Here is a 20,397-nt window from a genome sequence, read left to right as displayed (position 1 = left end):
CCCCTGGAGGAAAGTAATTTTATATGGAAGATTCTAAAAAGAATGATGAGCAAACAAAATGGTAAACAGGAAATAAATCTAAACAAACATTATATATTGTAGGGCCAAAAAAAAAAAAATAGAAATAAAATATATAACAGCAATGCCATCATGTGGGGGAGCGGGGCAAGGGATGGAGTTCAAGTGTTCTGAGAGCCTTGGATTCATCAGAAGAAGGCAAAGATGTTAATTTTACACTTGAATGATTAAATATGCAGTTAAAATTCCTAGAGAAACCACTAACAAAACAGAATATATTACTTTTGGGGCACCTGGGTGGCTCAGTCAGTTAAGCGTCCGACTTCGGCTCAGGTCATGATCTCGCGGTTCATGGGTTCGAGCCCCAAGTCGGCTCTGTGCTGACAGTTCGGAGTCTGGAGCCTGCTTTGGATTCTGTGTCCCCCTCTCTCTCCTCCCCACCCCTGCTTGTGCTCTCTCTTTCAAAAATGAATAAACATTAAAAAAAATTTAAGAAACAGAATATATTACTTTCAATTTAGTAATGGAAAAGGTGGAATAAAAATTCAATCAATTCAAAAGTGGGAAAAGAAGCAAGAAAAAAATGGGACATATAAAAAGCATAAAAAGAATGTCATAGAAATAAATCCAAACATATGAACAATTAAGTAAGTGTAGATGAGTGAAATGTCCTAGGTAAAAAAAAAAAAAAAAAAAAAAAAAAAAACAAAAAACCTCATTATTTTTTTACATGTAGCTATATGCTATTTACAAGAGATTCATTTAGAACATGGGGATATTAAAATGTTGAAAGTATAAGGAAGGAAAAAGGCTCTGAGGGAACAAGTGTGTGTAACTGCAGGAATAGTGACATAGTGCACAGAGAGAAAGACTGAAACAAACAAAACAACAACAACAACAACAACCAGATTTGGTGAGGAAAAGATAAGGTAAAGAGTCTTCCTTTAGGTTTGGTGAGTTTGAGGCACCAGCAGAAATTCCAGATGAGCAGTCCAGCAAGTAGTTTGAAATTCAGGTGTAAGGAACAAGTGATGATTTTAATATCAAGGGCACCAAAGTAACAAATAAAACTATGAGTAAATGAGATCTATTCAACATTTGTTGAGTCCTTAACAGGTACCTGGGAATATGTCAGAAACTGGAAATACAATAATGGGTAAGAGGGGCCCTCAAGGAGCTCACACTCTAGCAAAGTGTGAAACAATACCAATAACCATACAACAGAAATAAAGTGCTGTGCAAAGCGCAGAGGCTGTAACTATGTATAATTCCTAGCTCTGCCTGGAGTATACCCTCAAACAGGAAATAATATATTGAAATCAATTTCCAAGTCAATTTTCACATGTAAGGCTGACTGAAGGAATGATTATATTTTAAATGGTAGCCAAGGGGAGAAGACTCAATTTCTTTTTTTTTTTTTTTTTAATTTTTTTTTTCAACGTTTATTTATTTTTGGGACAGAGAGAGACAGAGCATGAACGGAGGAGGGGCAGAGAGAGAGGGAGACACAGAATCAGAAACAGGCTCCAGGCTCTGAGCCATCAGCCCAGAGCCTGATGCGGGGCTCGAACTCACGGACCGCGAGATCGTGACCTGGCTGAAGTCGGACGCCCAACCGACTGCGCCACCCAGGCGCCCCAGAAGACTCAATTTCTTTTTTTTTTTTTTTTAATTTTTTTTTCAATGTTTTTTATTTATTTTTGGGACAGAGAGAGACAGAGCATGAACGGGGGAGGGGCAGAGAGAGAGGGAGACACAGAATCGGAAACAGGCTCCAGGCTCCGAGCCATCAGCCCAGAGCCTGACGCGGGGCTCGAACTCACCGACCGCGAGATCATGACCTGGCTGAAGTCGGACGCCCAACCGACTGCGCCACCCAGGTGCCCCTAGAAGACTCAATTTCTTAAGAATACCTTGAAAATTCTTCAAACACAAAGAATTGTGGTTTTAAATATTCCATTGGCAAGGTGAGATAACAGCTTCAAATCTACTGGGCTCATTTTTCAAGGTAAACGTTGTTAAGGAAATGAAACACCACATAAGATCACGACTGTCCTTCAAATGGAAAAGTCAGCCTTTTAAACCCTGCTTTTTGAGATCTTATACAGAGAGAGAAAACTTTTAACATCTTGATGCCTAAGTAAATGAAAGAAGAAAATACTTCTCTATACCTCTGTCTCCCACACGCTCCTTCACCCACTCGGTGGCCGCAGAGATGCTCTCTGTCTTGGTGACATCCAGGATCACCGTCTCTAGCCTGTCTGATGTCTGGTCTCTCAGCTGCTCTGCCCCCTTCTCCGTCAGACACGCGGCCAGCACCCTCAAGCCTCGCAGGTCCAGCTGCCTGGCCAGCAGGTTCCCGAAGCCTGAGTCACAGCCCGTGATGAAGACGTACTTGTCTCGGAGGTCACTCACCACCTGCCTCTCTCGGTACCAGCGCAGGAGGTAGTACAGGCCCACGAGGGCCGCCAGGTACAGCCACATGGTGAGGGGATCTCCTTCCCCTTCAAAAGAAAGAGAAGAGCTTTTATTTTATTCTGTCCTTTTTCCTTTAACCAGTTATCTATTGAGTATATGCTTTGTGCTAGGCATTGCCCCAGGTGCTGGGGACTCATCTTCAGTAACACTCAAGGAACCACAGTCTAGAGAGGGAACTGGAGGGAACCAAACAAGTGCAATGCATTGTGGGGGGTGCCATACCAATATACACATAGTATAATGAGGCTGCAAACCACTGCCCACAAAGTTAGAAATGGCTTCAGAGATGCAGTGATGTTGTAACTACTGCCTATAAGATAGCTAAGCATTCAAAAAGTAGACCCAGATGAAAGAACATTCTAGGCAGCAACAGTGTGTACATAAATGAAGTGGTGAGCAGCATAACTTCCTAATACCTATAGCGGTTCAGCACCATGCAGTACAGAACATACAGAGGTAGTGAAGGCTCAGACTATGGGGTTCCTTGTGGGTCACACTAAGGAATCTGGACGTTGTCTTATAGGTATCCAGAGTGTGCTATTATTGGAAGGTATTAAATAGAGGAGTAAGATTAGCAGATTTAGTTTTAGAGAGATCTGTCTCACAATGGGAGTGGAAGGTATATTTAAATGGACTGTGATGAAGTTAAAGAGATCAGTTAAGAGACCCAACTGTGCAGCCAAAGCAGCTTGTAAATAAAGACCAATCAGATGCATTGTTGAAATGATTATGCCTACATTTCTTCATGTAGTTCTAGAGAAACAGCCACCATTTTGGAACAATTTAGTGTTGGGTGAACTAACACATGTTTCATAAAGACATAAAACACCATCAAAGATGGGTGAGTCCATTAGGACATCATAAGGCCTGCACCCCAATGCCTGCATAAGGTTGGGTCGACGTAATTCAGACTCCTTGGCTTGGCACTCAGGCCTTCCCGGTGCTCTGGCCCTTGACCTACTCCTTAGCCTTCTTTTTTACCACATCTCTCTTATACCTTACTCTTTACTCATAACAAGCAGCTTTCAGTACCCCACACAGTACAGGCCTTTCACACCACAGTACACAATTCTCTCAACAATTGCTTCTTTCCCAGACATCATCCACTTGGCAAATAACACTCATCTGTTAGTACTCAGCTGAATTAACATTTTCATTCAGCAGACATCAAGTTAACATCTCCTATGAGTCAGACACAATGTTAGGCACTGATACACAACAATAGACACAACAAGGTTCTATTATTCATTGAATTCACTGTCCAAGTGTGAAGGCCAACAAGAAAACAAAGCAACGGAATAGAAGTAAGGACAGGATGCTGTTGGAGCACTCTGGGGAGATCTGAGAAGGTTTCTAGAGAGAGTAAAATAGATGTTGAGATCTAAAGGATAATACAATAATAATAGCTAACAACAATAATAGCATAACACTTGCTGTGTAACAGGTCCTGTTCTAGGCATTTCACATACATTAACTCTGTTCTCCCAATAGCACTGTAAGGCAGGCCCTGTCATATCCCTGTGTTAGGTTCAAATGCCAAAACAGAATTAGACATGCAAGTGATTCCCTGGGGAAAATACCATTAGAGGATAAAGGGGAAAGCGTAGGAGTAGGTGATAATGCAGGTCTGATGCCTCCAAAAGAAGAGAGAGAAGGAAGGAGGAGTTGAGAGTAAGCTCCTTAAACTGCAGGACAGCAGCCAAGCCAATTGGGGATCTTTGAGTAAATACTGACCAGGAGAATCCCACACTGGCCAGTATTGGCTGGGCTCTAGTACTGCCACCATACTCAGTCAACTGGTTGGCAGTGCCCAGAAGTGTGCCTCAGTATACACACCATATCAGATCTAAAGGCAACAGCTGGAGGCTGTGAGCAACGGCACTCCTCAAAGCAGATTCTCTTGAAAAGACATTTGAGGAACACACCTCCATGACTGCCACATTATTTTATAGATGAGCACTGAGAGATTAGGTATAGCTCTGGGCAAGTGGGGGAAGCGTGGTCCAGGCAGAAGACTTTCCTGATCCCTCTTAACCTGACCACTGGCCTAACAAATTAGACCACGCCCTCCCTGGCATCCCACGGCAGCCTGCACTCGAGTGTGTATCCTAATGTCCGCTAACTTGTTACACTGCTTCTCCCCAGTTGTAAACTATAAAGCCTTTGAGAGCCTGGTCTGTGTATTCATCCGCATCCGGCACAGTGAATGGTACATAACTAGTGCTATGTTGTTAGATAAATGCTGTTAGATAAATAAATTAAATGAAAATATGCGGGGCGGGGGAAACAAAGGAGAAGAAAATAACCGGAATAATGAGTCAGAGAAGTAGGAGAAAGAAAGCCAAAGGAAGCCAAGGGAATAGGGGCTTAATGCAGATCAACTCTGCCACGTGGAGGTCCACTGAATATAGCAGGTTACCGGTGATCTAAATAAGGCTCTTAGGGAGTTAACAGTAAAGAAGTCAGACTGCAGTGGGCTGATGGATGGACTAGAGGGCAGGAAGCCGAGCCAAAGAGAGATTCTTTTCAAAAGAGTCTGAGGAAAGAAGGCAGTAGCTACCAGGGGATTGAAGGGTTGTGATACTGTGATTTATAATAAGAAATATATATATATGGGTGCTAAGCATCTGACTTCAGCTCAGGTCGTAATCTCACCGCTCATGAGTTTGAGCCCGTGTTGGGCTCTGCGCTGACAGGTCAGAGCCTGGAGCCTGCTTCCAACTCTGTGTCTCCCTCGCTTTCTGCCCCTCCCCACCTTGTGCTCTTTCGGTCTCTCTCTCTCAAAATAAGTAAGCATTAAAGGGGCGCCTGGGTGGCTCAGTCGGTTGAGCGTCCGCCTTTGGCTCAGGTCATGATCTCACAGTTTGTGGGTTTGAGCCCGGCGTCAGGATCTGTGCTGACAGCCCGGAGCCTGTTTCAGATTCTGTGTCTCCCTCGCTCTCTGCTCCTCCCCTGCTCGTGCTCTGTTTCTCTCTCTCAAAAATAAATAAATAAACATTAAAAAAATAAATAAGCATTAAAAAATTTTTTTAATGGGATAGGTATTGAGGAGAGCACCTGTTGGAATGAGCACTGGGTGTTATATGGAAACCAATTTGACAATAAATTTCATATTTTGAAAAAAATTTTTTTAAATGCCCATACCAAAAAAAAATTTTTTTTTAAATGGGAATGCAAGCTGGTGCAGCCACTCTGGAAAACAGTATGCAAGTTCCTCAAAAAGCTAAAAATAGAACTACCCTACACCCAGCAATTGCACTACTAGGCATTTATCCGCGAGATACAGGTGTCCTGTTTTGAAAGGGCACATGCACCCCAATGTTTATAGTAGCACTATCAACAACAGCCAAAGTACTGAAAGAGCCCAAATGTCCATCGATGGATGAATGGATAAGGAAGATGTGGTATATACATACAATGGAGTATTACTCGGCAATCAAAAAGAATGAAATCTTGCCATTTGCAATTACGTGGATGGAACTGGAGGGTATTATGCTAAGTGAAATTAGCCAGTCAGAGAAAGACAAAAATCATATGACTTCACTTATATGAGGACTTTAAGAGACAAAACAGATGAACATAAGGGAAGGGAAACAAAAATAATATAAAAACAGGGAGGGGGACAAAACATAAGAGACTCATACATATGGAGAACAAACAGAGGGTTACTGGAGGGTTTGTGGGAGGGGGGATGGGCTAAATGGGCAAGGGGCATTAAGGAATCTACTCCTGAAATCATTGTTGCACTATATGCTAACTAATTTGGATGTAAATTTTAAAAAAATAAAATTAAGTTAAAAAGAATTAAATAAATAAATAAATAAATAAAAAAAATTCTATAATTGTAAAAAAAATTTTTTTAAGATATATATATATATATATATATATATATATATATATATACAGCCTTTGTCCATTTCTGGCACAGTGTTCCTAAAACACTTGGAATTTCCTAAGTGATGTCTTGTTATGTTAATGAGGTTACTTTGGGATCACACCTAAGGATGACGGAACCAACAATGTGGAGGGTTAGACCGAGTTCCACCCACACCTCCCCCTCTGGGAAGGGGAGAGGGGCTAGAGATTGAGTTCAACCACCAATGGTCGATGATTTAAATCAGTCATGCCTATGTAATGAAGCTTCTATTAAAAAACAGAATAAGGTTCAGAGAACTTCTCATGGACGTTAGGGGAGAGCCACATGCTGGGAGAGGGCATGAAAACTGCATCCTTTCCCCATTACTTGCCCTATGCATCTCTTCCGTCTAGCTGTTCCCGAGTAATATCCTTTTTTTTTTTTTTTTTTTTTAACGTTTATTTATTTTTGAGACAGAGACAGAGCATGAATGGGGGAGGGTCAGAGAGAGGGAGACACAGAATCTGAAACAGGCTCCAGGCTCCGAGCTGTCAGCACAGAGCCCGACGCGGGGCTCGAACTCACAGACTGCGAGATCATGACCTGAGCCGAAGTCGGCCGCTTAACCGACTGAGCCACCCAGGCGCCCCAGTAATATCCTTTTATACTAAACCAGTAACCTAGTACGTAAGGTATTGTTGTGAGTTGTTTTTTTTTTTTTTTTTCCAGTAGAGTAAACATACAACGTTATATTCATTTCAGGTGTACAATATAGTGATTTGACAATTCTCTACGTTGCTCAGTGCTCATCAATGTTAAGTGTGATTTTTAAAAATTTTTTTCATGTTTGTTTATTTTTGAAGGAGACAGAGTGAGAGTGGGGGAGGGGCAGAGAGAGAGGGAGACACAGAACCGAAGCAGGCTCCAGGCTCTGAGCTGTCAGTGTAGAGCCCAATGGCGGGGCTTGCATTCACGGACTTCAAGATCATGACCACTGACTGAGCCACTGAGGCACCCCAGTGTGCTCTTAATCCCCTTCACTTACTTCACTCATCCCCCCCACCCATCTCCCCTCTGGTAACCAGCAGTTTGTTCTTACAGTTAAGTGTTTCTGTGAGTTCTATGAGGTGCTCTAGCAAATTAATACAACCCAGAAAGGGGGCCTTTGGAACTTCGAATGTGTAGCCAGTCAGTTGGAAGCACTGGTGATAATCTGGGCTGGCAACTGGCACCTGAAGTGGGGGTTGGGTAGCAGTCTTGCAGGACTGAATTTTTTTTTTTTTTAAGATTATTTTTCGGGGCACCTGGGTGGCTCAGTCGGTTGAGCATCCGACTTTGGCTCAGGTCATGATCTCACAGTTTGTGAGTTCGAGCTCCACGTCGGGCTCTGTGCTGACAGCTCAGAGCCTGGAGCCTGCTTCAGATGCTGTGTCTCCCTCTCTCTGCCCCATCCCTGCTCATGCTTTTTCTCTATCTCTCAAAAATGAATAAACGTTAAAAAAAAATTTTTTTAAGGTTAGTTTTCTATTCTTTTTTTTTTTTAAATGCTTATTTATTTTTGAGAGAGAGAGAGAACAAGGGAGGGGCAGAGAGAAAGGGACAGAGGATCTGAAGCGGGCTGTGCGCTGACAACAGAGAGCCCACAATGCAGGGCTCCAACCCACGAACCATGAAATCATGACCTGAGCTGAAGTTAGACGCGTAACCACTTAACCGACTGAGCCACACAGGCGTCCCCAGGACTGAACTTTTAACCTGTGGAATCTGTGGAATCTGATGCTATCTCCTGGTAGAGAGTGTCAGAACGGAGTTGAATTGGAGGACATCCAGCTGGTGTCACAGAGAATTGCTTGTGGGCAGGGAGAAACCTTCCCCCACTCCCCCACCAACACATTTGTAATTGGGTCCAGAACCACCAAGGGTGTAAGGGAGTAAACCTGAAGGAGCTAGTGAGGGAGAGAAAATAGTTGACAGAGATATTTAATGCTCCCTCCCTCTTCCCACGTCTTTTCCCCCTCTCCCGCCACCTCCCCATTCTCTCTCCCACCCCAAGCTTTCAGTCTTTCTCCAATCGGAAAGCCTTATGTTCTGTAGTCAACTGCTTCTGTTCTGCCCAACCGGCATTCTCTGGTGCACTGTAGTAACAGGGCTTCCTCCTGCCTCTTAGTTGACTAAAAGAGTAATTTTCTGATGCTAATCAAAGATGAAAACCCATTTCCCCAATTACAGGGAAGTTTAGGCCGCACAGCCTCCCTGGGTATTACTATTCAACCATGGCATACTTAGCAGCAAGAAGACTGCACTGGGAGAAGAGATTGGCCAGACCAGACAGAATCTCCAAACATGGGCCAAACCAGAACACCAATCAAATATCTAAAATATCTAAAGATGCCTTGACTACTTCATATATGGAACCCAAAGTAGCCTGCTTGTTTCTACAACCATTCATCTACAAAAGCTGTGCAATCATTCATGTTTCCGCCTTTGATCCAGGAGATGTATATGTTTTTACTGCTCTTTCTTGATTTATCAATGCTAGACGTTTTCAAGTGACTTCCTGTTACGGTAATAAGAACTTAGCTTTCTGACAATGTTGTCAGTCTCTTTCCTTCTCATCCACATGCTGCTGCCTGGTTAATTTTCTTTTGAAGTTTTGAAGTTGAACTCAGAAATACCTTTATAATCACAATGCATAAATTAATATCTACTATTTACTTCAGGCCTGACCACCTCCCCCACCCCCCACCAACTTCATCTTCATTGTTTGAAGATGCTCCCCCACGAAGATCCTGAAAGTTGAAACAGCTCTGACTACAGCCCCCTCATCTGTAGGGCTTTTCCCCTCCTTCCCTCACTCCTCCCTGTCTCTTTCCTCCCACTGTGCCCTCTCTTTCTTCAGTCTATTATTACAGTCCTCTTATGGCTTCATTTACCACCTTACACAATCTAGGTCCCATGGCCAGCCACTTGAGGGGTGTTTTCCTGGCACCCCCAAAGCCTTTACCATCCACATTCCCAAGTGCCAAGCGGAACTAGAGAAAGGCCAGAAAACAAACTGGTTATTTCTACAACAAATCAATGATACCCCATCTTGGTTGGACTTTCATTTATACAAGATAAATCCTCTATCTGACCCCTGTCCTATGTTTTCCCAATAACACCTGTTCCAAGTCTTTCCCAACCTTCTCAATTTCCCAACCTCATGATCGTCGGGCTCTCCTTCCACAGATGAGCTCACATCTTGCCTCCCTGCCAAAATCCTGATCAGCTCACCTTCATCCTCCTCACTTCCAAACCAATGGCCTGCACAATCTAATTCATACCCACATTTTGCCTCACATTTCAGGGTATGCAACATCCACTGCGGATATCTCTGTTCTAAATGTCTCTATACTGTCTGTCTTCTGGGATGCTTCTTTGGTCTTTCCTCCTCCATGCTACCCTCCCACCTCCTAAATAACCATCCTCTTACCCCATATGGTCAAAATATTCAAAGAGCGTAAGTATGGGGTCTCTATTGTCTCATGGCCCATGCATTCTCCAAACCCTTGTACTCCATCATCCATTCCCATCACTCCCTGGAAACTCAGAGCTCACCAAGGACCTAGCAGCCAATTCCCAAGGCCTTTTATCTTTCTTCTTTCTCAGATATCACTGCAATAGTTAGCACTTTCTTTTTTCTAGTGATTTTATCTGATTCTCAGATTCCAACTGAGTCTTGGGTGAAGGAAGTGATTGCTTTCAGATCATGCCATGCGTTTGTTGGGGCCTGTCCATGACTCCCATCACCCACAGGGAAAGTCAAAACTCCTCAGCTTGGCACATAGTAATAATAGTGAACAGTCATTTAGAACTTAACTTGTGCCAGGCACTGTTCAAAGCAACACACACACATACAGATCCTCACATAAAAACCTCATGAGGTCTGTGCAATCATTGTGCCCATTTTTCAGATGTGGAAACTGAGGCACGGATTTAGGCAAAAATTAAGTCAATTGTCCGAAGCCAAACAGACGATGAGTAGTAGAGACGGGATCAAATCACTACACCCTACTATCTCTCCCCTGAACACTTTCCATGGTCTGGCTCTGGCCTACTTTTCACACCTAAGCTCCCTCCTCTCACAGTCAGAAGCCATCACCTGCTCCGTCTTGACTACCCAATTCTGGGAACACGTTCCATCCTCGACTTCCAAGATACTCTGCTTGCCTGGTTCTCCTGCTTCCATCACGGCATCCCTTTCCTTCCTCCCCCTCGGCTCCTCCTCTCCTTCCTTACACCCTAAATGCAACGATTCCCCAATGTTCTGTCCCAGAATCCTTCCCTGCCTGTTCCTCACTCCCTCCTTGGCAATCTCATTCCCTCTTAAGGCTTCAACTCTCCCCTCCACACAGCTATCCAGATCTATAAGCCCGACCTGACCATTTTCTGAGGCTCTGTCCTGCATTTCTAATTTCCTTAAATACCCTCCAGCCAGACGTTTAGCCAGATACTCAATATATCCAAGGCAGAACTCATCATCTTCTCTCCTAAAAATGCTTCTCCTCTAGAATTCCCAATTTCTATCTGTATTACATTTTAGTCTCAAGGCTCTGACAGTTCCTCTTCCTTGCCAAATGCATCCCTTGAGGAGATGAAGCTGTCAAGGAGCATCTGTCCCCTCCTCTTCATTCCTATGGCCACATCCATTGTTCAAGCCTTCATCACTCAGTGCCTCTTGCTTGGCCTATCATAGAAGCCTTCTCACTACCCCCACTGCATCAGTCCCTTCCCCTCTCATCCACACAGTGTTCTCAAGTTTCCCAAAGCACAGCTCTGCTGATCTTACTGCCTGAAAAGCACTGAACCTACTAAAAATCATCTAAATCTATGTAAAACCTTTTTTGGGTGTACCAGGCCCACTCATACTGCCTATGTTCCATCCAAACCAAAAAGCTTGTTGTTCTCCATTTTTTTGTGCTGTGCTCTTCCCACTCCTTTTCCATAAATGCCCTTGTTGCTCACCTCTGCATGTCAAATAGTATCTTGTCCTGCAAGATTCAGCAGTTCACACTTCCTCCATACAAAGCTTTCTCAACCAGCAGATAGATCGTCAACCAGCAGATAGATCTGCTCTCCCATAACAATCTATTCATACCTCTCCCATGTAACTCAGCTCTCCACCTGGACTGGTATGCCTGGCGCGGTTCTGTGAATGATTCATCTTTATAATGGACACAGCACCTACACCAAGGCTTCAGTCCAGGATGTAACTGAACTGAATAAACAATTATCCACTTCTGGAAGACCCTGTTTGTTTTTAACAAAACCAAAAAGCAATGCCACTGCACCCAACTGATTGACTACGATTATATGTCACTGTTGTGTTCCCTGCATAATTTGTCTTTTTCTTGAAAGTAGTAATTATAATACAATACACAGTACATGTCCCTGCAGGCCTTTTCCTTCTCCGTAGATACTTTTTTTAATTTTAAAATGTTTTTTCTATTTATCTTTGAGAAAGAGAGAGTGGGGGAGGGGCTGAGAGAGAGAGGGAGACACAGAATCTGAATGAAGCAGGCTCCATGCTCTGAGTGGTCAGCACAGAGCCCAACGTGGGGCTGGAACTCATGAACCTCGAGATCATGACCTGAGCAGAAGTCAGATGCTTAACCAACTGAGCCACCCAGATGCCCCACTCTGTAGATATTTAGAAAGTATCTAATTCCACAAACACACATAGAAGCAAGTGTAAGCCAAGACAGCACTACTCAACCTGACCATTCTTTTTTTTTTTCTTTTTTTTTTTTTAATTTTTTTTAACGTTTATTTATTTTTGAGACAGAGAGAGACAGAGCATGAACGTGGGAGGGGCAGAGAGAAAGGGAGACACAGAACTGGAAGCAGGCTCCAGGCTCTGAGCCATCAGCCCAGAGCCCGACGCGGGGCTCGAACTCACGGACCGCGGGATCGCGAGATCGTGACCTGAGCTGAAGTCGGACACTTAACCGACTGAGCCACCCAGGCGCCCCTCAACCTGACCATTCTGCCTAGCACCTGGCTGCAAAGCCTTGCCCAGTCTTTGGCTCCTCCATCTTCCTCACGTTTCACACTCAGTCACTTTCCAAACCCTACAGATTTCTCTTTTTTTTGGCAATTTTATACCTTTATTTGACCATCAGTGACTAGTTCTCATACACATTAACTATAGATTTTTGAAAGTGGTGACAGGTACACAGGTAACCAACATATAGAGCTTGTTTGGTGAATCTTCATCCTCATTATGTTTTCTGGACAACCACGCATAGATATGGTATGGAACATTCTGTAAGGGTTAAATTGTAGTGTAGGGCTAACCTGTAGCCTTGGGAAATAACAGCTTTGTTTTGACACTGTAGGTTAAGAGATAACAGCCTTGTCCTATCAATCAAGGGAACAAAAGTTCAAGGGAAACCAACTGGATTGGTGTTTGATTGGATGGGGCAAGGGCATGTTGAGAACTTTGAGAAGGTGGGCCAGAGGCAGGGTCAAGGAGGTCAACTGGCTGCAGCTTAACTGCAGAAGGTCTGAACTGTTTCCACCCCCATCTGGGGACTATTTCTTTGTTCTGTTCCCAGGTGATGATAAGATGATGTGGTCGGCTATAAAAACTCTGTACCCTGGCTGTTCGAGGCCGCACTCTGGTCAAGAGTGTCGGTCCCGATCGGGTTGGCCTTGCCTCTCATTGCAATAAACTTTGTTGTGACTGTCACTGGTGCCCGAAGCATTCTGTTTCAGGAGTCGTGTGGATGCAACAATTCCTTATTCCTTTAGCCCACATTCCTTAGTCCTTTAGCCCAGAGAGCTTTGTTAAGCCTGGTTGTCAACATGCACATCTGGAGCTCCTATCTCCTCATGGCAAATTTCCAGATCTCTTTGAGTGCCTGAGGGGCACACTTCGTGCAATCCATTCCGTGGATGCACTTGTGAATGTGAATGGTGTGTTCTCTGGTCACTGCCTCCTTGATGACAGAACAACCCTCCTTCTTCTCACCACCCTTCTTTGTGGGAGCTATTCTGCTGGACCTTGGTTGGAAAGGAAACCAAACCTTACAGATTCTTTAATACTATTTCTCACTCCTCTGCCCTTTCTTACACTCTACCTGGGATTTTACTTTCACTCTTCTCATCTGGCCTAAAGCCTCCTCTTAAATTTTTTTTTAATCTTTATTTATTTTTGAGAGAGACAGAGCACGAGTGGGGGAGGGGCAGAGAGAGAGGGAGACACAGAATCCAAAGCAGGCTCCAGGCTCCAAGCTGTCAGCAGAGCCTGACGCGGGGCTCGAATCCACGAACTGTGAGATCATGACCTGAGCTGAAGTCGGACGCTTAACCGACTGAGCCACCCAGGCACCCCTAAAGCCTCCTCTTAATTTGTCTCCTACTTTCCAGTTCATTCTACACACCACTGCTGGGTTAACTTTTCTCAGGCCCAGTCTTAGCCACGTCATTCCCCTTCAGCATTCCCCAGGGGCCCACCAGAGAAAGTATAATCCCTTCACCAGATGATTTTAGGCCCTGCATCTATAATCCAACTCACAAAGGCCAGTTTGCAGTTGTTAAATAGAAAATCACAAGCCCAAAATGGAGTCACTTACATTAATGCCCCAAATCAGTAAACCAAGACTTAATACATCACCTGCAGTTTCAACTCCCCCCACTCCTGCCGGAATGTAATCTTTAACCAGCCAAACTGGATTTCTTGGAAGTAATCCTCTGATAGACGCATTCCTCCTCAGAAGGGCAACCTTGCCTAGACAATACTTTCCTTTTCATAATACATTTCTCTTCACGCAATGCCCTCTCTCTGCCTTGTAAAACCTTTCCTTTACTGAAGCTCAGTGAAGCTCCCCTCTGCTTGCTAGATGGGATGCTGGTTATTTAAGGGCAGAAAACTTAGGACAAAATCTGAATGTAAAAGAAAAGAAAACGTCGTAGAACTTTTTTTTTTTAATTGTGTAAAAAAGGAAGTGAGAAGGAAAGCTGGTAAAAGCAAGATAAAAGGGGCCAGCCAGATGTCCAAGGCCAGATACGCCCCTTACTTGTTTTTGGCTTCTGTAATCTTGCTTTCTTCCTGCATCCACCAACTGCCCTCACAGTACAACTGGTAAATGGCCCCTCCCTTTTTTTCTTTTTTTTTTTCCTCTTGAGCCCCTGCAATCCCACCCACAAAGAGGCTGACGCCAAGGCTCAGGGCTCAGCCTTTGGAGGTGACTCTACCAGGCTGGCACCTGTGTGAAATAAACAGTCTTTCCTGATTCCCCAAGTGCATGTCGCTTGTCTCTTCCTGGGCATCGAGTATTTGCTATAACAGAAGTTATAAAAGGTTTGTGGAAAAGGAATCATTGACAAGGAAGTTTAATGTGTGGTCAAGCTAGCTAAGATTAAAAGAATTTGTTTAAGACTGAGTTTAATGTCAAGAGTATACTGGTGCAAAATTAGGATTTTGGTTTTCCTCTGTTAAAAGGATGGTTTTCTTAGATTATTCGTCTGTCCTTAATAAAACACTGTAAAAAAGGTTTATCTTTACCTTTAATGTAATTTGCCTAGAGAAACAAAGGTTCTATGTTTTATCTTTATCAGATGTTTCATTACTCAGAAGAAAAAAAAACTGAGTTTTTTTAATGTTAAAAGAGTCAAGGCTTTTCACAACTATTTAACTTTCTGCATTTGTCCACAAAGTCCTAATGTCACTTTGGTTAAATGGATAACTGAGTATTGTTTCACAATGACCTATGATCCTATTTGACTGAGCGTTTTAAAGTCTCTCTGATATCTTTTGACAAACTTTCCAAAATCAAATTCTAAAGAAGTCTTTTGACCGCAAACATTTAAGTTTTTCTAAAGGTCCCTAGAACATTTTAAAAGATTTGTTCTCCTCACAAAAGAGAAATATGAAACCAATTAGGTTTATTTGGTATGTTAGACTTCATGGGAAGTGTTGTAAAATAAGTAATGCTAAACCTTCCTTGATTATATTTATGTAGATACATGTTATGTAAGTAAGTGTTCTACAAATTGTATGAAACCTAGAAATTTGATATGTCCTAGAATATGCTATCACTTGTAAGTCTAGTTATTATCTTGAAGTGTTGTGTAACAGAAATAACCAAATTTCATTGTCAGTCACATTGTAATGAACTCTAATCAGACCTTTAACCATGACCTTTTTAAGACATTTACACACAGTTACTGTTTTACTCAGTTGTTTTTACAAACGCTTCCTGCAAATGTGTTTTACCTTCAGAGAAGTTCATGAAAAGGAATCTAACAAGTACTCCAGAATATAGATTTCTGATAACTTTTAGATCATACAACTGAACTGGGTAAGAATTTCCAAAACTAGCGGAAAAACTGTATTCAAACAGAATAGGAATTAATAACACAGGACTAAATGAACTGAGGAAGAGGATTATAATTTTTATGACTCTTGTTTAAAATGGGGGCACCTGGGTGGCCAGTCAGATGAGCATCCTACTTTGGCTCAGGTCATGATCTTATAGTTCACCAGTTCGAGCCCTGCATCTGGCTCTGTGCTGACAGCCCAGAACCTGAAGCCTGTTTTAGATTCTGTGTCTCCCTCTCTCTCTGCCCCTTTCCTGCTCTCATTTTCTCTCTCTCTCAAAAATAGATTAAATACAATAAAATAAAGTAAAATGAAATAAAATAAAGTAAAATGAAATGAAATGAAAATACAATACAATACAATAAATAAAACATCACTGGTTCTCTAAAATTTTGCTTTTTAAGGGGCGCCTGGTCACCTGGATGGCTCTGTCAGTTAAGCATCCGACTTCAGCTCAAGTCATGATCTCACGATTCATGGGTTTGAGCCCTGCATCAGGCTCTGTGCTGACAGCTCAGAGCCTGGAGCCTGCTTCGGATTCTGTGTCTCCTCTCTCTGCGTGCCCTCCCCCCCCCCACTCTCTCTCTCTCTCTCTCTCTCTCTCTCTCTCTCTCTCAAAAATAAATAAACATTAAAAAAAAATTTTTTTTTAAGGGGCACCTGGGTGGCTTAGTCAGTTGAGCGTCCAACTCTTGATTTCAGCTCGGGTCATGACCTCAAGTTGTGACTTCGAGCCCTCCATCAGACTCTGCACTGGCAACATGGAGCTAGCTTGGGATTCTCTCTCTCTCTCTCTGCCCCTCCCCTGCTTGTGCTCCTCTCTCTCTCTCTCTCTCAAAATAAATAAATAAACATTTAAAAATTTGTTTTAAATTTTGCTTTTTCATATTTCATATTTAAACTATCAACAATTTGGTAATATATAACTTTGTGAACAAAGATTAAACATTTACTTTCTCTCCCTACCCAATCCCTCCAAAAACTCTTGAGTATTCTTTTCATGACAAAATAACTAGCTATTTACATAAATTCAGTGAGAATCTGTTCTCCTTTTAACAGGACATAGTTAGAAACATTGGTTATATTACCAAAGCTTTAACTGGAATGTCATATTTTTTTAACATTTTTTTAATTTTATTTTTTAAGAGACAGAGTGCAAGTAGGGAAAGGGCAGAGAGAGAGGAAGACGCAGAATCCAAAGCAGGCTCCAGGCTCTGAGCTGTCAGCACAAAGCCCCATATAGGGCTCAAAACCACGAATGCGAGATCAGGACCTGAGCCGAAGTCAGATGCTCAACAGACTGAGCCACTCAGGTGCTCCTGGAATGTCGTATTTTAAAGAGATGGGCATGGACTGACTCCAAAATGACTAGACAGTTTGAAGGAACAAAGGGTAACTTTACAGAGTCAATAAAGACCCTTAAACAAAATCAACGTGGCACCTTGCTTACAAGTTTCCAGCAAAGCAATTTTACAAAAAGCCTATATAGTCACTCACTATTCATTCTTGCTGCACTTACATAAATAATCAGGCAAAGTTTAATGCAAACAAATTAATTTTACTATTTAAAAAATGAGGGTAGTTTTGGAGAGAGGAAATTATGCTTACATCTTTGTAACCAGATTCTAATCTGGTTAATTGTCTTTGAGGTTCTGTTATATACCTGTAAATTGGACTGGATCCTAAATTCTTCTAGTCTCCTCAAAAATCTGGCTACAACTCTCCAAATTAATGTTTCCAATTTTCTCCCACCCTTCTGGTTTGGAACAGGTAAGAGAAAAGAGAAAAACAGGTAAAAGAAAAAGAAAAGAGAAAAGTTCAAACTGCCTTTGAACCTCCTTAGAAGTGACTACATCACGTCCTCTTCGCTACCCAGATGGCAGCCAAACTTCAGGGAATTAAACGTTGGACATGTATCTCATAGCTGAATAAGGTGCCACCTGACATCTGGTCCTACCCAGGCACTGGAGACTTCCAAATCAAAGTGACTAGGAAGAGAAGTAGCTGACATTGAGGTAGACTGCTTCCTCCCAAGATGCCAGATCAAGACTTCATACTTTAAATACAAAACCTTTCTCCTTCCCTTTCTTTCCTTTACTCTGGCACTCACCTGGAAAGACAACACTATCATCCACATCTCCTGGGCCATGGCTAGGAGTGAAAACCTTTGCCTTTCAGACTACTGGATTTGTCATCAAAATCTCCTACCTGTCCATTTACAGTGCCACCTTAGTGGAATTGGTTTGTGCCTTGTCAGGGTTTGCCTTTGTCCATGGTAGTTATCATTATCCATGGGGCTACAATGCCTAGATAGCTGGCACACAGCTGGGCAATGCCTCTTAGGTTATCTGTGTCCCTAAATTTTCACAAGTGAAACAAGACATCTCATTGGTCAGTTTCCTTGGGCTGTCATTACCAAATTAGAAAAAACCTACCCGGAGGCATTCATGTCTTAGGACTCACTTTTTTTGGAGGGCCATACTTTCCTGTTTAGGAGTAAATATAAATGAGAATATGATCAGACACTTCTCCCTAACTCTTGAAGATATTGCAGAATTTTGCTAAAACAATAGCTGCCCAACAAGGATCCTTAGACTCTCTAGTCAAAGTTGTTCTTCATAATAGGATAGCCCTTGATATCTGTTAGCTGAACAAGGTGTCTCTGCTGTGGCCAACACCACGTGCTATACCTGGATTAACACTTCTGGGAAGGTTAAAACTCAGTTACATAAGATCACTGAATAAGCCACTTGGCTCAAAAAGGTGACTCCTTCCATTGGGTCTTTGTTTAATTTATTTGATTTTGATTGGTTTGGATCTTGGGGACCATGGCTTCAAAGTATACTTCAAACACTGGGAATTATAATAATCATAATAATCTCCCTGGTGTGTTGTATTCTCTCAAAAGTTTTAAATGCGGGGCACTTGGGTGGCTCGGTCAGTTAAGCACCAACTTCTGCTCAGGTCATGATCTCACAGTTTGTGAGTTTGAGCCCCACGTCGGGCTCTGTGCTGACAGCTCAGAGCCTGGAGCCTGCTTCGAATTCTGTGTCTCCCTCTCTCTCCGCTCTTCCCCTGCTCATGCTCTGCCTTGCTCTCCTTCAAAAATAAACAAACATTAAAAAAAAAAAAGTTTTAAATGTATGTTCACAGCCACTGACCACCAACCAAATGATCTCCTTAAGACTAGAACATCAGAAAAAGAACAAAGAGGATAACTGACTCAAAAATTGTGAACCTGAAGTTGTAACTTGTGGATATCTCAGATTAGGCAAAAACATGTCATGACCTTTGAATAACAAAAGATCAACAAAAGCTGTTTTAAAAAGAAAACGGGGGCACCTGGGTGGCTCAGTTGGTTAGGTATCCAGCTCTTGATTTCAGCTTAGGTCATGATCTCATGGTTCGTGAGTTTGAGCCCATAGGGCTACGCGAGGACAGCTTGGAACTTGCTTGGGAATCTCTCCTCTTTCTCTCTGCCCCTCCCCTACTCATGCATGTGCACATGGCTCTCTTTCTCTCTCAAAACAAAATAAACATTAACAAAAAAAAAAAAAAAAAAAAAAGAAGAAGAAAAAGAAAAGAAAACCACAAGGACACCTGGGGTGGCTCAGGGGGGCAACCGACTCTTTTTTTTTTTTTTAATTTTTTTTTAATGTTTATTTATTTTTGAGACAGAGAGAGACAGAGCATGAATGGGGGAGGGGCAGAGAGAGAGGGAGACACAGAATCGGAAGCAGGCTCCAGGCTCTGAGCCATCAGCCCAGAGCCTGACTCGGGGCTCAAACTCACGAACCCGTGAGATCGTGACCTGAGCTGAAGTCGGACGCCCAACCGACTGAGCCACCCAGGCGCCCCGGGGACGACCGACTCTTGATCTCAGCTCAGGTCTTGATCACAGGGTCATGAGTTCAAGCTCCACTTTGTTCCTGAGTTCAAGTACCATGCCCAGCATGGAGCCTAATAAATAGACAGACAGACAGACAGACAGACAGACAGACAAAGAAAGAAAGAAAGAAAGAAAGAAAGAAAGAAAGAAAACCACAGGCCCAAAATGGTGTCACGTAGGTCAAGTCCCCAAACCAGGGCTTAATACTTAATTTAATTGTAATTTCATCCTCCCCGAGAAATACAGGCTCAACCAGTGAGTCAGGAATTTTGCAATCAGCACCTATGAGCCTGCCACTTGGGCCTTTTCCATCCCCCAAAGGAAAATGGGGTAATTTGCATGGTAAGATCCCTTATTCTTCCCCCTAAGGGAAAGCAACCTTGCCTAGAACAATCCTTTTCTTTTACTAATAACTTTCTTGCTTCACTCTCCTTCCTATAAGAACCTCCCATTTTGTATAACTCCTCAGAGCTCCCCTCTACTTGCTAAATGGGATGATGCCTGATTCATGAATCATTTAATAAAGTCAATTAGATCTTCAAATTTCCTGGGTTGAATTTTGTTTTTTAATAGCTATGAAAACTACAGAATGGTAGCTGAGAGTGGTGCTAATGCTTTAAATTTTTATTATATCTCAAAAAAAAAATTTTTTATCATGTCTCACTTAAACTGAGAGTCTGATCAAGAGGGGGTAATTTTAAAAAGAAAACCACAGGCCCCAAATGGAGTCACTTATGTTAAGGCCCCATGTCTGTATACCAAGATTTAATACTTAAGCTAACTACAGTTTCA

General features: G+C 42.6%; 2 protein-coding genes across 6 annotated transcripts in view; one reads left to right on the top strand and one right to left on the bottom strand.

The window, feature by feature from the left end:
• The window catches only part of HSD17B6 (hydroxysteroid 17-beta dehydrogenase 6), a 45,725-nt gene that overhangs the window by 8,744 nt on the left and 16,584 nt on the right, over window positions 1-20,397 (bottom strand). For 2 of the 5 annotated variants that reach the window (XM_043564499.1, XM_043564502.1), the window contains exon 2: window positions 2,190-2,522. In XM_043564499.1, the coding sequence (XP_043420434.1) occupies window positions 2,190-2,502 (313 nt within the window). In that variant the 5' untranslated portion in view covers window positions 2,503-2,522. The other 3 variants (XM_043564501.1, XM_043564500.1, XM_043564503.1) reach the window with 3 other exon arrangements.
• Window positions 14,155-20,397, top strand: part of PRIM1 (DNA primase subunit 1) — a 50,014-nt gene continuing 43,771 nt past the window's right edge. Inside the window, exon 1 of the mRNA XM_043564496.1 lies at window positions 14,155-14,477. The gene's annotated coding sequence lies outside the window, so the exon portion shown is untranslated. The remainder of the gene's footprint in view (window positions 14,478-20,397) is intronic.

This window comes from Prionailurus bengalensis, chromosome B4 (genome assembly GCF_016509475.1).
Source record: "Prionailurus bengalensis isolate Pbe53 chromosome B4, Fcat_Pben_1.1_paternal_pri, whole genome shotgun sequence".
Lineage (NCBI taxonomy): Eukaryota > Metazoa > Chordata > Mammalia > Carnivora > Felidae > Prionailurus > Prionailurus bengalensis.
Note: the sequence above shows the minus strand (reverse complement) of the source record. Positions and strands in the feature narration are given on the sequence as shown.